At 36.8% G+C, this 17363-nt stretch overlaps 1 protein-coding gene across 1 annotated transcript in view; it reads right to left on the bottom strand.

The window, feature by feature from the left end:
- SNAP91 (synaptosome associated protein 91) overlaps positions 1-17363 on the bottom strand; it is a 151919-nt gene that overhangs the window by 63229 nt on the left and 71327 nt on the right. Inside the window, exons 10-12 of the mRNA XM_059942078.1 lie at positions 14284-14354; positions 12186-12191; positions 8668-8695 (exon numbers count right to left, since the gene is read on the bottom strand). Of these exons, the coding sequence (XP_059798061.1) occupies positions 8668-8695; positions 12186-12191; positions 14284-14354 (105 nt within the window). The remainder of the gene's footprint in view (positions 1-8667; positions 8696-12185; positions 12192-14283; positions 14355-17363) is intronic.

Below are 17363 nucleotides of genomic sequence, written 5' to 3'. Positions count from 1 at the left end.
TAACTCAATTTGTTTCTTTTTATGGCTAAGTAATATTCCATTGTATATATGTGCCACATCTTCTTTATCCATTCATCTGTTGATGGACACTTAGGTTGCTTCCATGTCCTGGCTATTGTAAATAGAGCTGCAATGAACACTGTGGTACATGACTCTTTTTGAATTATGGTTTTCTCAGGGTATATGCCCAGTAGTGGGATTGCTGGGTCGTATGGTAGTTCTATTTTTAGTTTCTTAAGGAACCTCCATACTGTTCTCCATAGTGGCTGTATCAATTTACATTCCTACCAACAGTGCAAGAGGGTTCCCTTTTCTCCCCACCCTCTCCAGCATTTATTGTTTGTAGATTGTTGATGGTGGCCATTCTGACTGGTGTGAGGTGATACTTCATTGTAGTTTTCATTTGCATTTCTCTAATGATTAGGGATGTTGAGCATCCTTTCATGTGTTTGTTGGCAATCTGTATGTCTTCTTTGGAGAAATGTCTATTTAGGTCTTCTGCCCATTTTTGGATTGGGTTGTTTGTTTTTTTGATATTGAGCTGCATGAGCTGCTTGTAAATTTTGGAGATTAATCCTTTGCCAGTTGCTTCATTTGCAAATATTTTCTCTCATTCTCAGGGTTGTCTTTTCATCTTGTTTATGGTTTCCTTTGCTGTGCAAAAGCTTTTAAGTTTCATTAGGTCCCATTTGTTTATCTTTATTTCTATTCCTCTAGGAGGTGGGTCAAAAAGGATCTTGCTGTGATTTATTTCAAAGAGTGTTCTGCCTATGTTTTCCTCTAAGAGTTTGATAGTGTCTGGCCTTACATTTAAGTCTTTAATCCATTTTGAGTTTATTTTTGTGTATGGTGTTAGGGAGTGTTCTAATTTCATTCTTTTACATGTAGCTGTCCAGTTTTCCCAGCACCACTTATTGAAGAGACTGTCTTTTCTCCATTGTATATCCTTGCCTCCTTTGTCATAGATTAGTTGACCATAGGTGCGTGGGTTTATCTCTGGGCTTTCTATCCTGTTCCACTGATCTATATTTCTGTTTTTGTGCCAGTACCATACTGTCCTGATTACTGGAGCTTTGTAGTGTAGTCTGAAGTCAGGGAGTCTGATTCCTCCAGCTCCGTTTTTCTTTCTCAAGATTGCTTTGGCTATTTGGGGTCCTTTGTGTTTCCATACAAATTGTGAAATTTTTTGTTCTAGTTCTGTGAAAAATGCCAGTGGTAGTTTGATAGGGATTGCATTGAATCTGTAGATTGCTTTAGGTAGTACAGTCATTTTCACAATGTTGATTCTTCCAATTCAAGAACACGGTATACCTCTCCGTCTATTTGTATCATCTTTAATTTCTTTCATCAGTGTCTTATAATTTTCTGCATACAGGTCTTTTGCCTCCTTAGGTAGGTTTATTCCTAGGTATTTTATTCTTTTTGTTGCAATGGTAAATGGGAGTGTTTTCTTAATTTCACTTTCATATTTTTCATCATTAGTGTATAGGAATGCAAGAGATTTCTGCACATTAATTTTGTATCCTGCTACTTTATCAAATTTATTGATTAGCCCTAGTTGTTTTCTGGTAGCTTCTTTAGGATTCTCTATGTATAGTATCATGTCATCTGCAAACAGTGACAGCTTTACTTCTTTTCCGATTTGGATTCCTTTTATTTCTTTTTCTTCTCTGACTGCTGTGGCTAAAACTTCCAAAACTATGTTGAATAATAGTGGTGAGAGTGGGCAACCTTGTCTTGTTCCTGATCTCAGTGGAAATGGTTTCAGTTTTTCACCACTGAGGACGATGTTGGCTGTGGGTTTGTCATATATGGCCTTTATTATGTTGAGGTAAGTTCCCTCTATGCCTACTTTCTGGAAGATTTTTATCATAAATGGGTGTTGAATTTTGTTGAAAGCTTTCTCTGCAGCTATTGAGATGATCATATGGTTTTTCTCCTTCAATTTGTTAATATGGTGGATCACATTGATTGATTTGCATATATTGAAGAATCCTTGCATTCCTGGGATAAACCCCACTTGATCATGGTGTACTTCCACCTATTTTTTAACTGGATTGTTTGTTTTTTTGATATTGAGCTCCATGTGCTATTTGTATATTTTGGAGATTAATCCTTTGTTGTTTCATTTGCAAATATTTTCTCCCATTCTGAGGGTTGTCTGTTTGTCTTGTTTATGGTTTCCTTTGCTGTGCAAAAGCTTTTAAGTTTAATTAAGTCCCATTTGTTTACTTTTGTTTTTATTTCCGTTCCTCTAGGAGGTGGGTCAAAAAAGATCTTGCTGTGGTTTACCTCAAAGAATGTTTTTTCTATGTTTTCCTCTAAGAGTTTTATAGTGTCTGGTCTTACATTTAAGTCTTTAATCCATTTGGAGTTTATTTTTGCGTATGGTGTTACGGAGTGTTCTAATTTCATTCTTTTATGTGTAGCTCTCCAGTTTTCCCAGCACCACTTACTGAAGAGACTGTCTTTTCTCCATTGTATATCCTTGCCTCCTTTGTCATAGATTAGTTGACCATAGGTGCGTGGGTTTATCTCTGGGCATTCTATCCTGTACCACTGACCTATATTTCTGTTTTTGCACCAGTACCATATTGTCTTGATTACTGTATCTCTGTGGTATAGTTTGAAGTTGGGGAGCCTGATTCCTCCAACTCTCTCTTTCTTTCTCAAGATTGCTTTAGCTATTCAGGGTCTTCTGTGTTTCCATACAAATTGTAAAATTTTCTGTTCTAATTCTGTGAGGAATGCCATTGGTAGTTTGCTAGGGATTGCACTGAATCTGTAGATTGCTTTGGGTAGTATAGTCATTTTCACAATATTGATTCTTCCAATCCACAGACATGGTATATTTCTCCATCTGTTTATGTCATTTTTGATTTCTTTCATCAGTGTTTTATAGTTTTCTGAGTACAGGTCTTTCACATCCTTAGGCAGGTTTATTCCTAGGTATTTTATTCTTTTTGTTGCAATGGTAACTTTGTATCCTGCAACCTTACCAAATTCACTGATTAGTTCTAGTAGTTTTCTGGTGGCATCTTTAGGATTTTCTATGTATAGTATCATGTCATTGGCAAACAGTGACAGTTTTACTTCTTCTTTTCCAATTTGTATTCCTTTTATTTCTTTTTCTTTTGATTCCTGTGGCTAGGACTTCCAAAATTATGTTGAATAAAGTGGCGAGAGTGGACATCCTTGTCTTGTTCCCAATTTTAGTGGAAATGCTTTCAGTTTTTCACCATTGAGTATGATGCTTGCTGTGGGTTTGTCATATATGGCCTTTATTATGTTGAGGTAGGTTCCCTCTATGCCCATTTTCTGGAGTATTTTTTTTAATCATAAATGGGTGTTGAATTTTGTCAAAAGCTTCTTCTGCATCTATTGAGATGACCATATGGTTTTTATTCCTTAATTTGTTAATGTGGTGCTTCACACTGATTGATTTACATATATTGAAGAATCCTTGTATCCCTGGGATAAATCCCACTTGATCATGGTGTATGATCCTTTTAATGTGCTGTTGGATTCCACTTGCTAGTATTTTGTTCAGGATTTTTGCATCTATGTGCATCAGTGATATTGGTCTATAATTTTCTTTTTTTTGTGATCTCTTCTGGTTTTAGTATCAGCATGATGGTGGCTTCATAAAATGCATTTGGGAGTATTTCTCTCTCTGCAATTTTTTGGAAGAGTTTGAGAAGGATGGGTATTAGCTCTTCTCTAAATGTTTGCTAGAATTCACCTGTGGAGCCATCTGGTCCTGGACTTTTGTTTGTTGGAAGATTTTTAAATACCGTTTCAATTTCATTACTTGTGATAGATCTGTTTATATTTTCTAATTCTTCCTGGTTGTCTTGGAAAATTTTAACTTTCCAAGAATTTGTCCATTTCTCTGTGGTTGTCCATTTTATTGGCATATAGTTGTTTGTAGTAGTCTCTTATAATCCTTTGTATTTCTGCAGTGTCAGTTGTGATTTCTCCTTTTTCATTTCTAATTTTATTGATTTGCATCCTCTCCCTTTTTTTCTTGATGAATCTGGCTAAGGGTTTGCCAATTTTGTTTATCTTCTCAAAGAACCAGTTTTTAGTTTTATTGATCTTTGTTACTGTTTTCTCTGTTTCTATTTCATTTATTTCTGCTCTGATCTTTATTTTTTTCCTTCTACTGACTTTGGGTTTTCTTTGTTCTTCTTTCTCTAGTTGTTTTAAATGTAGGGTTAGATTGTTTGAGATTTTTCTTGTTTCTTGAGTTGAGATTGAATTGCTATAAACTTCCCTCTTAGAACTGCTTTTGTTGCATCCCATAGGTTTTGGGCCTTCGTGTTTTCATTGTCATTTGTTTCTATGTATTTTTTAATTTCTTCTTTGATTTCTTCAGCGATCTCTTGGTTATTTAGTAGCACACTCTTTAGCCTCCATGTGTTTGTGTTTTTTACAGTTTTTTTCCTGTAATTGACTTCCAATCTCATAGCATTGTGGTCAGCAAAGATGCCTGATATGATTACAGTTTTCTTAAATTTTCCAAGGCTTGATCTGTGACCCAAGATGTGATCTATCCTGGAGAATGTTCCGTGTGCACTTGAGAAGAAAGTGTATTCTGCCACTTTTGGGTGGAATGTTCTATAAATATCAATTAGATCTATCTGGTCTATTGTGTCATTTAAAGCTGTATTTCTTTATTTATTTTCTGTTTGGATGATCTGTCCATTGGTGTAAGTGGGGTGTTAAAGTCCCCTACTATCATTGCATTACTGTCGATTTCTCCTTTCATGGTTGTTAGCATTTGCCTTATGTACTGAGGTGTTCCTTTTTTGGGTGCATAAACATTTATAATTGTTACATTTTTTTCTTGGATTGATCCTTTGATCATTATTTAGTGTCCCTCCTTATCTCTTGTAACAGTCTTTATTTTAAAGTCTATTTTATCTGATACGAGTATTGTCACTCCAGTTTTCTTTTGATTTCCAATGCATGGAATATCTTTTTCCATCCCTTCACTTTCAGTCTGTATGTGTGCCTAGGTCTGAAGTGGGTCTCTTGTAGACAGCATATATATGGGTCTTATTTCTCTATCCATTCAGCCAGTCTATGTCTTTTGGTTGGGGCATTTAATCCATTTCCATTCAGGGTTATTGTCAATATGTATGTTCCTATTACCATTTTCTTAGTTGTTTTCGGTTTGTTTTTGTGCGTTTTTCCTTCTCTTGTGTTTCCCGCTCAGAGAAGTTTCTTTAGCATTTGTTGTAAAGCTGGTTTGGTGGTGCTGAATTCTCTTAGCGTTTACTTGTCTGAAAAGCTTTTGACTTCTCCACTGAATGTGAATGAGATCCTTGCTGGGTAGAGTAATCTTGGTTATAGGTTTTTCTCTTTCATCACTTTAAGTATATCCTGCCACTCCCTTCTGGCCTGCAGAGTTTCTGTTGAAAAATCAGCTGATAACCTTATGGGGATTCCTTTGTATTTTATTTTTGTTTTTCACTTGCTTTTAATATTTTATCTTTGAATTTACTTTTTGTTAGTTTGATTAATATGTGTCTTGGTGTGTTTTTTCTAGGGTTTACCCTGTATGGGACTCTCTGTGCTTCCTGGACTTGGGTGACTATTTCCTTTCCCATGTTAGGGAAGTTTTCTACTATAATCTCTTCAAATATTTTCTCAGACCCTTTCTTTTTCTCTTCTTCTTCTGGGACCCCTATAATTCGAATGTTGGTGCGTTTAGTGTTGTCTGAGAGGTCTTCAATTCTTTTCATTCTTTTTTCTTTATTCTGCTTCTCGGCAGTTATTTCCACCATTTTGTCTTCCAGCTTACTTATTCGCTCTTCTGCCTCAGTTATTCTGTTATTGATTTCTTGTAGTGTATTTTTCATTTCAGTTATTGTGTTGTTATCTCTGTTTGTTCTTTAGTTCTTCTAGATCTTTGTTAAACATTTCTTGTATTTTCTCAATCCATGCCTCCATTCTATTTCCAAGATTCTGGATCATCTTTACTATCATTACTCTGAACTTTTTTTCAGGTAGATTGCCTATTTCCTTTTCATTTATTTGGTTTTGTAGGTTTTTACCTTGCTCCTTCATCTGTGACATATTTTTTTGCTATTTTTTTTTTTTTTTTTAATGAGTGGGATTGTGTTACTGTCTTACTGGTTGTTTGGTCTGAGGCTTCCAACACTGGAGTTTGTAGGCTGTTGTGTAGAGCTGGTTCTTGGTGCTGAGATGAGGAACTCCGTGAGACCTCACTCCGGTGAATATTCCTTGGGGTCTGAGGTTCTCTGCTAGTCCAGTGGTTTGGACTCAGAGCTCCTACTCCCACTGCAGGAGCTTCCCCCCAACCCCAGGCTTGCAAATCAAGATCCCGCAAGCCATGTGGGGAGGTACAAAAAAAAAAAAAAAAAACAAAGTAAAAAATAAAATTAGACTAGGAACCTAACAGACATGTTAGAAAGAATGTAAAAATAAAACTATAGATCAATCAACAACTGGAAGGTACATCAGTACCACAATAGTAAAAAAGAGGAGGAGGGAAAGGAAAAAAAAAGAGGGGGGGGAGGCCTTGGCTGTGGGGGGTGGCACCTAAGCAAGGGCAAGGTCTGGGTGGTGGGCGGGGCCAATGCTCAGGACCCACAGGGCTGGAAAAGGCCTTGGGAGCTTTGGGGAGTGTGTGGCTTAGGCTCAAGGAACAGAAGGGGCCAGGCGTGCCCCCCACCCCTGGTCTCAGAGGGCGGGGGACCTCACCTGGGAGCCCAGCAGGCTTCCTGGGCTCAAGTCGGTGGGGCAAACGCCCTACTCTCCTCTCCCGCTCCTCCCAGGGGGCCACCTCTCCCCCACACCGCCTGCCTCTCCTGATCTCCCCGGCCTCCCTCCTATGCCCCCAGGACCAGTGCGGCCGGCAGGGAAGGGTGGGCCTTGGTGGGGAGGGGACCGGCCTGGGAGCTCAGCAGGCTCCCCATGCCCGAGTGGGCGGGGCAATCATCCTCTGCTCTTCTCCCACTCCTCCCGGAGGGCCCCTCCCACCTGCCTCTCCCAATCTCCCTGGCCTCCCTCCTATGCTCCCAGGACCCACGCAGCCTGGAGGGGGCTTTGGATGGTAGGGGACCAGCCTGGGAGGTCAGAGGCTCCCACGGCCCCAGTGGATGGGGCAGCCGCCCTCTATTTCTCTCCCGCTCCTTGTCTGGCCTTCACTTCTCCTCCCCACTCAGTCCCCCTACGTCCTACCAGTTCACTTTGGGGTTCCTCCAATCTCCTTGGGCATCAGAGTCCCCAACCAGTGGCCAGCAGGCTCCCTAGTTGTGGGGAGATGCTAACTCTGCGTCTTCCCACACCGTCATCTTCTCCCATGTGACATAATGATTTTAAACCTGGCTCTGTAGCAGAATCACCAGGGAGCTTAGGTTGTTTGTTTCTTTGTTTGTTTGATTGTTGGAGCTCCCTGAGGGTCTCTTGGGCAGCCGGCCAGGTATTGACAGAGTAAAGGTTGTCTGGGGTACCCTGTGCAGTCATAATGCCAACCTTCTTGTCTGGAATAACAGCAGTTATGTAACAGAAATTTGGCAAAGAGGAAAGAGCACATTTATCACATTTTTGCAATGAAAATGGCAATGTGAAACATACAATGGCAAATGTGAACTACTGACCTAGAGAAGTAAATACTCTTGTCACTAACAACCCTAATCCTGTCCTTCAAGATGCTAAAGGAGAGAGGGAGGTGAAGGAGTTGTGACAGTTATTACGGTAGACTGTCTAAAAGGCATGCTTGCAAGGATACCCAACGACAATTGGTTTCTCTACCATCAAAGCACGCACAATGTTATGTGCCTTATTTATCTCACAGGGCTGTGATTCAGAGTACGTGAAAGTGCTTTGTAACTAGTAAGACGTTAACACTGACACATTTGTTTTCAGTTGTAATATAAATGTATGAAAATTTCTTCTACTTAAAGAAAAATTTAGTCCAGATAGAGGGCTAAGTAGACATTGCTATATGACACTGCTATATGACTAAGAAACTAATATAAAGGGGAATACATAAAAACTTACCTTTCCTCAAGAAATTAAAAATAAAATTATCATATGATTCAGCAATTCCACTTCTGGGTGTAGACCCAAAAGAACTGCAAACAGGGACTTGAACAGATACTTGTACACCATGTTCACAGGAGCATTATTTACAATAGCCAAAAGGCGGAAGTGACCCAAGTGATCATTAATGGATGGATGGATGGATGAACAAAATGTGGTACACACATAGAATGGAATAGTATTCAGACTTAAAAAGAAAGGAAATTTCTGACATATGCTACAACATGGATGAACGTTGAAGATACTATGCTAAGTAAAATACGCCAGTCACAAAAGGACAGATACTGAAGGACAGTTCCACTTATTTGAGGTACCTAGAGTAATCAAATTCATAGAGACAGAAAGTAGAATGGTGCCTGCCAGGAGCTGGGGGTGAGAGTGGTCAGAGAGGGGGATGGGGAGTTAGTGTTTAAAGGGTACAGAGTTTCAGTTGGGGAAGATGACAAATGTTCTCCAAATGGATGATAGTGATGGCTGCCCAACAATGTAAATGTACTTAATGCCACTGAACTGTACAATCAAAAGTTGTTAAAATGAAAAAAAAAAAAAAAGTTGTTAAAATGGTCAAAACAAAACAAAAAACAAACTTACCTTACTTAATGGAGAGGGAGCACCAGATCTAAAAGGCAACCAAAAAGAATTAAAACTGGATATACATGAATACATTTGTAGAAGCACTTAAGTTTGATGCTTGGTCAAGCATTAACTTGTTTATATATAGACTTTTTTAGTAATGGATAAACTATTTTTAAAATATATTTTATCTTTTACTCAATTACGACATCTGCTTCCAATGTCTCCCATCCACTTAATTTCTAGTATTAGAAATTCTTAAATTCAAAATCTTTTGTTTGGTATCTCTAGCAACTCAATTAATTATTCGAGTTGATCTTTATTGCCTACGTCCATCAAAAATAAACTGTTCAAATTGGAATTTTAAAAAATTTGCCAAGACTTGGGAAAAATAATGCTTTACAGAATTTTTTAAAAACCGTCTGGTTTATTATTTTTAAAAGTTAGAAAACCCATTAAGGTTAAAGCAACATTGTGATTCATTTAGTCATAATTGTGATACCTAAAAGAAACACTAGAATTAAAAAAAAGATCCCTACAAGCCCTGTGCCTGATGTGTGTCTCAGCTTCCACACTGAGCTGAGACACACTGTGCGTACTCCTAGAGATTGTCTGGTTTTTTTCATGGCTGTAATGAAAACTATCTATGAGAAATATTCCCATTATCCTGTGAGAACTTGGGAGCTGGAAAAAGAAGAGTAATCTCAATGCTTGTGTCTAAGGGAGTGAGGGAAAATCAGGAAGAAATACTTTTTTTTTTTTTCAGTTAGATTGCTGGTAGCACTGATTATAGTATATCATTTCTAGCAAAATGCTTCAGAGACGACTGCCTAAACAGTGTAGGTTTTACTAACCTGAGTTGGTGGAAAATAAATTAGTAAGGAAACAAAATGAAGAAAAAAAGACATTTCAATAAGAAGACTATTGTCAGGGTCTCAGAGGATGGCAGGGATGCCCTTCTACTTATCTACAGAGAAAATATCACACGTGGCAGGAGTAAAATAAAATCAGCAGAGATTTAGTAACTGGAGTTTTGTACAATATCATGAATTTTTGTTTTATTGGATACAGCAAAAGAAATTTAACAACATTATATGCCAGATTAATACCTCTTATGTTCAACTTCATTTGCAAACACAAGCCTGCCATTTCCTGTCTAAATTTAGTTTTCACTTAAAATGAACATGAAAGCAAGGTCTAACAGAGATTTCTGTGATATAAGGAAGATAGAAGCCTAAGGGTTACACTCGATTAGGTTATGTGTAGTTGGGCTGTTATCTTCAGAGTAACATATCCTATGAAGAAAAGGATATATGCTTCTCTACATTGCTCACTAAGGGTCTACTGAAATAAATGGAATCACAGTATTCTCTATATCTCAGAAACTTAGGAACCTAAAAATCTAGTACTGAGGTTGAAAATTCCCTAATGAGTTTTTGGTTAGTAATTCCTCCACTCCTACCATTTCTTTCTCTTTACATATGGGGAAAAGGAAGGTAGTTAAGTCTAAATAAAAATCCAAGAAAATAATAGCCTTAACTCTGCAAATAAAACATAGAAGCCATCTGATGTGGTCAGTTTCTAAGAATGAGTTAATTGAAATTAATTTGTTTCTCTCTCAAGAGATTTTCATGAACCAATTCTTAGTGGTACTGACACAATGAGCAATATTAATACAGAAAAGAGAATTGAGGATGAACGAGAACTTTTTGAACTGTATTTCCAAACTAATACATAAAAGTTTCTAACATATTCTATACTCTGTAGCAAAATAAAGATATAGTAAAAATGACAGAATTTCTCTACCTACTACTAAAGAATATCATGCTCAAACCTAAGTACAGAATATCATAATTGGCACAAGAATCACTTTGTCAAGCTCTCGCCTGAGTGCTATTATTAAATGACACTTGTAGCTACCCCATGGATTCAGCAAAAAAATCTCCTACTGTCTCCCACTATCATCCCACTTAAAGCACTGTATCTTATTCGTCTGTCTTCTCCACTAGATGCCAAATTCTTTGAAGGAAGCGAACCTATCTCATTGTTTTATATCAGATAAACATATTAACCAAAATAAACTAACCAAACATCTTAAAAATAAATTAACCAAACATCTTAAAAATTATTTTGTATGAAACTAAACTGTCAGGATGTATGATTTCTGTTCCCATGGACCAGATCCAGGTTTTGCCATGATTTCATCAAAAAGGTAGAACCAGAGGTGCTCCTATTGGGGCCACAGCTTTAAAAAGCATCACTCAACACTGATTAAAGTCTGAGGGCTCTGAGGCTCAGAGAGGTAAATAACTCGCCAAAGTCTCATCATTCTTTAATGGTGGATTTCAGGCTCCAGTCCAAGTCTGTCTGTGCACATTTCACATTCCAGCCTGTCCTGACAAAAACACAGGGGAGCCCAGCACATTTGTTCCTCTCCTACACAACACACAAATTGCTTCTTTTTACCTGTTCCTCAGCTGATTTTCTGCCCTACTGGCTATTTGCCATTTATAAAAGAAAATGCTACAATCTTTTATATATAATGATATTATTTAAAGCCCGATACTTATTTCAACAACTTCAGCTAGAGAAATTTAGTACATGGTGAACCATGTTGGGGGAAAATAAAGCATGAATGTAATTTTAGAAGAGAATGCATGACCCATAGATCCTGTAAAATGTTACAAACAAATACATGGGTTTCTATGATGAACACAGAAAATGTTAAGGTTTACACTTCCCATGTGTTAATGGTAAACTATCAAAAGAAGAAATTTTATTTCTTATTCACAACACTAATCGCTACACAGTTTTTGGTCAAAAACGCTAGCCAGAAAGACAAACAAAACACAGATGTGAAAAACCTATCTCTTCCAAATAATTTTAATTACAATAAACTTGAGTTTCTTTACTAACCCTCAACACTTAGTAAACCCACATATAAAATAAAATCAATTTCTCTCTTTTGTTCTGTGGAATTACAGAATCAGACAATATACAAAGGCATATCACACAGTATTGCATAGAATTTCAAAAATGAGTATCGGTGGATATAAGGCACTAAATATAAAAGGCCTACATATTTTTTAGCAGACATTTGAAAATGCTTCATTTTATGCATTTACTTGACTTAGAGGTTAGAATAGTTTTATACTGCTACCAGAAGACAAAGAAAACCCGTTTAAGTAATTAATTTTCTTTATAACATTGTCTTTTGGCACTTCTGCCATGTGCCATAGGGAAATCTTTTGTTTACTAAACAAGTAAAAAGTCTTTGATTTCTAAAATCTAAGAGGGATATCTGAATATACAACTAAGAGAGTCTGTTAGTCTTGATCAAAGAAGACCAAAATAAAACCATTTATGCGAGTCACCTTAAGAGAAAATTTTAAAAGTATAATGAAAAAACACAGATGTGTAAAATGGACAGAAATCAGTTTTCAATGTTCTAAATACCAAATGTGGAATTTTAAGAGTGTTTTTTGCATTTTTAGGAATAACCAAATGCAAAAAAAGTCACTCAATATAGTACTCACCCTTCACTTAAGGTCCCAGGTAAGCACAAACATACAAAGAAGAAAATAGTTAACTACTATAGTTCATTTATTTTAAAAATAGGGAATAAGCAAAAGACAAGTTCATAGGTGGTCTCAGCCAATTCAGAAAAGAAATCTGACAAGCATAAAATGATTTTAAAGGAGAGAGGAAAATTACGCTCAGTACAAGGTAATTCAAAACAGAAGATCATTAAGTTCTTATTTTACTACTCTTAGAAATGTAACCAAGTGTCCATAGCTAAATAGTCCAAAAATAGTTGGCAGCAGCCACAAGGGGGCGGCTTTAGAGCTGAAGTTAGGGCTGATGAGATCCACTCTAGGAGGCAGCTTCTCACAGGATTGCAGCCCTGGCAGATTTCAGGAGGGAAGAGGGTGGACCTGTGCGGGGTGCGGGGACCTGAGGGGGGAAGAGCGCGGAGAAGCTGACTTGCACCCATGCGCGTCCTGCATTGCCCAAGGGAGAGGCTCTAACTCTGGCATATGCATATTTCCTCAGCTAAAGGGATCCATCTGCCACAGGAAGAGGGACATTTCTCAGGCTTCCTGCCTCCTTTGGCTTAAATCCTAGGCGACTCATTTGGCTTCCCAGACACCCTAATACGGGAGGGGTGGGAGGAGGCAGCAATTACTGGAAGCGGGCACCCTCTTTTGTGACTTAATATACTCGCACGTCTTTTCAGTTGACATCAATCTACCAACACAAGTCTGATCGTCCTTGGCCACACTGAAGTGGGGACAGACCTTGGACAATGGTACAACCTTGACAGAGCCCCTGAGATGTCCTGTCATCCATCATTCCAAATAGCTCTGCCATCACAGCCTGAGAGAGCCCTATTCTGTTGTTTACCATCGAAAACTTAAGACATGCAATAATTTTTATACTAACTTGGAAAAGATGACAGAAATTACCCTTAGCTAAACAACAGGCAAAAAAGTGACTCAAGACACGAGAGTCTAGATTCTGGGAGAATGCCCAGAGAGAAGCAAGCAGAAAGGAGGTGCATTTTGATAGCTGTATCACAGGTAAAATCCACCATCAGCCTATAGCCCTGCAATGAGCAGTTCACGGGTTGTCTCTACCAATTTCTGCTGTCGATCTAAACAGAATCAAGATAAAGCTGGGATCACCAACAAAAACAGATTTCAAGCTGACTCTGTAGAGAGAGCTACATTACGTTTTTAGGTGGAGATAATGAAGTATAAAATAGTCCCTGACCTTAAGAATCAGAAAATCCATTTAAACCACATATCGGGGCAGGGGAGGTGGGGAGGGGAGTCATTAAACAGTGTGGTCCATGATTAAGGAAGCCCTCATGAGATGGCCCTCCCAGGATGTGTAAAATGCACGCACACAGAGACAAGGAGGGGAGGCACCCAAGATTAGCAGAATTACACTCTGAGCGAGGCACAAAGACGGGAAAGTACCAGGTCTTGTGAACCGAAAAGTATGACCCCGGCTGGAGAGAAGACAAAAATGGAACCTGGACATTTTTGGCATGCAGTCAGGAAAAATGGTCAAAAATCTAAGTGTCCAAACAGAAAGGTTGAAAATCTACTAAAACTACACTTATCGCTGCTCAACTGCTACTCTGTCTAGAAAAATAACTCTGAGTCAAGTGTCAGCAGCATGCCATGCCGAAGGGTCCACCTGGGGAGAGTCTGAAGTCCAGAAAGCCATTCCTGAAGGCTCTGCTTTTTCACAGTAGGGTTGGTAACATAACAGAGTGTTCAAGGCTGCTTGGGAAATTGGGTTCCCAATGATGACAGCCTCAATTTTTAGCACGAGCAATTCTTTTTCTGAGGATTGTGAGTCCCTTCTGAGGGCAAAATAATAAATAAATCAGCAAGTCCAGCCAACACAGGTACAACCTACTAGTTTGCTGAATTAGCCTGCAGACAGATTACCTATAATGGGGTCACGATGTCGTAAGTTAATGGGAAGGGTAGGGGTTTTCAGGGAACTCAGGATAATTACAATAAAGCATACCCTAAAACAGTAGTACTGTGATAAATCTCACTGTATAAAGAATGACTCTAGTATTTTTCATCTTATTTAGAATATACAACTAATGCGTACTTGTTTCCAGGTTTCTTTCCTTCTAATGTATTTAGATGCTGTTCAAGGGTCTCCATAAGACTGCTGGGAGCCTACAATAAGAAAGTAAAAAATAAATGTCTGCATCGCTTTCTTTCAAAATAAATACACTGGAACATCACTGTAACTTTGTATAGTGCAGGTCTGGGCACCCTAATACATATGGGAGATAATTTCATTCCAGGGTCTTTTGGTACTTAAATATTTAAATTCCACAGAATCTCCAACAGGCCCATCATACATGTACTTAACTTCACTGCATAACAAACAGTGTTACAGTGTGGTTTCGGTGTAGAAATGACATTGGATAGACTTTTACTAAGATATTACTTAAATGTAGTAAACTCAATTAAATCAAGTTCACCATATGTTTCCATAAGACCACAGTGAAAAAAGTAAAGGTATTTGTATCCAAGTCAAAAATATAAGTGCCCAAATACAAACTTACAGAAATATGAAAATACAGTAAAATCTCACTTATCCACATTTGACTGAAATATTAGGGAAAATTACTACTTTATTAAAAAAGAGAGGGTAAGTGAGAGTTGTGGGGGAAAAATACAACTTTAATAGTCAACCACAATTAAGATTTTCTTATTATTGAGCTATTTAATTTATATACATAGTAAAGTAACTTTAGCAAATATTAATGTTATATAACAGACTACTGTGTTTTGGCAAATTTAATATATTTCACCTCTTTTATTAAGAAGTACCTGAATGTTTTTATCATCATATTTTAGGCAATATAAAGTGATGGCATTTTGCTGTATATTAGGAGAAGAAATAATAGGTTCATATAAATATTCCATCCCATCTATTCCTCAAGCATTAGAAATTTAATTTCACCTTTCTCGAATAATCTTAACCCAAGTTAGACTTTAACAGCAGCACAGGCATTCAAAGACTGGCATAACATTTATAGATACATTTAATTTTGACAATTATTCTTAAAATTAATATAAAATTAATTCTGAGGGATTTTAAAGTAACTATGCTAACTGCTAAAAAATAGTATAACTGTACATTTTACATTGCACCTATAATGACAAATGAAAATAAAATTCTTATTAAAATTGTTTAGTACATTTAATATTCATTTTCATTTCACTAATTGATTCATATACTGCCTTAACAATAATATTATTATATATATAATTATGTGAGATTATTGTATGTGTAAATTACTAAGTGAGCCACACATAAATTTATAAATATAAATTAGTAAGTGAACAAAAATATTAACTTGATCAAAGTGATGAAGGTAGGGTAGAAAGGGACAGCCCTGTGAACGTTATATAAAAAGTTAATTACTGTAGAGTAGAAAAAATGACTTTCAGGAGATATAATAAATTTTGAAAGTGGTAAAAATTAGAATTCTTAATATAGGTCAGGTAAAAGCTGACTCAGTAAATTCCAGTAAACTACAACTAGGGGTATACTTCTAAGTTTTAAAAAATGAATTTTTAAGAGATAAAGGAAATTTTGCTCTATAGAAAAAGTGTAAACTACTAAGATGTGCTTGCTTAATAAACAGAATGTGTATTGTAACTTTAAAAGGAAGAAGACAGAAATGGCTTCACAATTTTTAGACGAATTCACACCTGATAACTTCCATTATAACTGTCATAATAGTAATAATTATAATTGTCATAATAATGGAACCTAGGAGGCCTGGGCATATAACTTTAAACTTTTCGGTTTCCATTCTTTTCATTGGGATCACAGTAAGGAAAAATATATCAAGCCATGGAACCTCTCTCCAGTTAGAAGACTTAGGTCCTCTGAATATTAAATGCAATGTAAAAGAAATGTGATTCTGTGCTAAACCTGTTTAAGAAATGCTATTTATAGTTATAAAATAGAGAACAGTATGGGATAACAAAAGAAGTAGTATTTTTTTCCTATATAGTTTCTTAATTATGTAAAACAAAAAAAAACAAAAACTAGGATGATAGTTTCCAATTTCATTCTTTTTGTAAAGTTTCTTAATAATTTAAGAAAAAAATTAAAAATAAAGTAGTAGTCACTAAAATCACAATAGTTGAGAGAAATGTGACCAAGAACACAGAGTACAAAACTGACTTTGTCTTTAAGAGGTGTTATTTTGCAATGGATTGTACATAAAATTAAGTTTGGAGCATTTTAGCTTAGAACTTTAAAAATGCTTCATCATTTATATCTCTTATTAGGACATGTGAAATCTAACAGAAATAAACTCCTCAAACATTTCTGGAGGGAAAAAAACTACTTTGATAGTAAAGTTCGTTGAGTGTAGGAATATTGGCCTTCTGAGCTCTATCTATGGCACTGAGCACATCCTGGCATGCAGCAGACAAAAATGAAAACTGTCTCAAATTTCCAAGGGGCAAAACTTTGAGAATGCCTCTGCTGTTGTGAAAGGAACTTTAGTATAATTAGCAGTATCTTTAGTTGCTTATTTTAAATAATGCTGAAGTCAATAGACCAATCAGGTGAAAATACCAACCCAAAGAACAAGAGGCAGCTTGTGAAAGCTAATAAATAACAGTGATATATCATGGTTACCGATTCATCAGTGGTACAGTCTTTAAAAGGAGACTTTTCTTTACCAGTAGTTTTCAGATCAACCAGAATTCCTGACATCAAAACCTAAGATGTTTTTCATAAATGGAGATATATTAAATTCGGAACACATGCACACACACCAAACAGGAAATAATATTTTGAAATTCCTTTTCTTGAAACAAATTCATAGCTGATTGTGAGTACAGGATCAAGAAGGAAGCATCCATCTACAATTCAGATGCTTTAGGTCCTAAAGCATCATTAAAAACAAATGGAAATAAAAAGCAACCAAAAGGTCATTCAGATTTTTTGATTATTAGATCTAAGAAACCATTGGAAAGTGCTGAGGAGGAATATTTCAGTTCTGATATCATATTCACTTCTTATTCAATACAGTACTTCTGAGTGTTTAAAAATGTTTTTCATTGGTATTTATAAATCATTTAAAACGCTGTTATGATGATATTATATGCACAATTTAAAAAGGGCTACAGATGACCACACTGGTATTTACT

Source organism: Balaenoptera ricei, chromosome 12 (genome assembly GCF_028023285.1).
Source record: "Balaenoptera ricei isolate mBalRic1 chromosome 12, mBalRic1.hap2, whole genome shotgun sequence".
NCBI classification, from domain to species: domain Eukaryota; kingdom Metazoa; phylum Chordata; class Mammalia; order Artiodactyla; family Balaenopteridae; genus Balaenoptera; species Balaenoptera ricei.
Note: the sequence above shows the minus strand (reverse complement) of the source record. Positions and strands in the feature narration are given on the sequence as shown.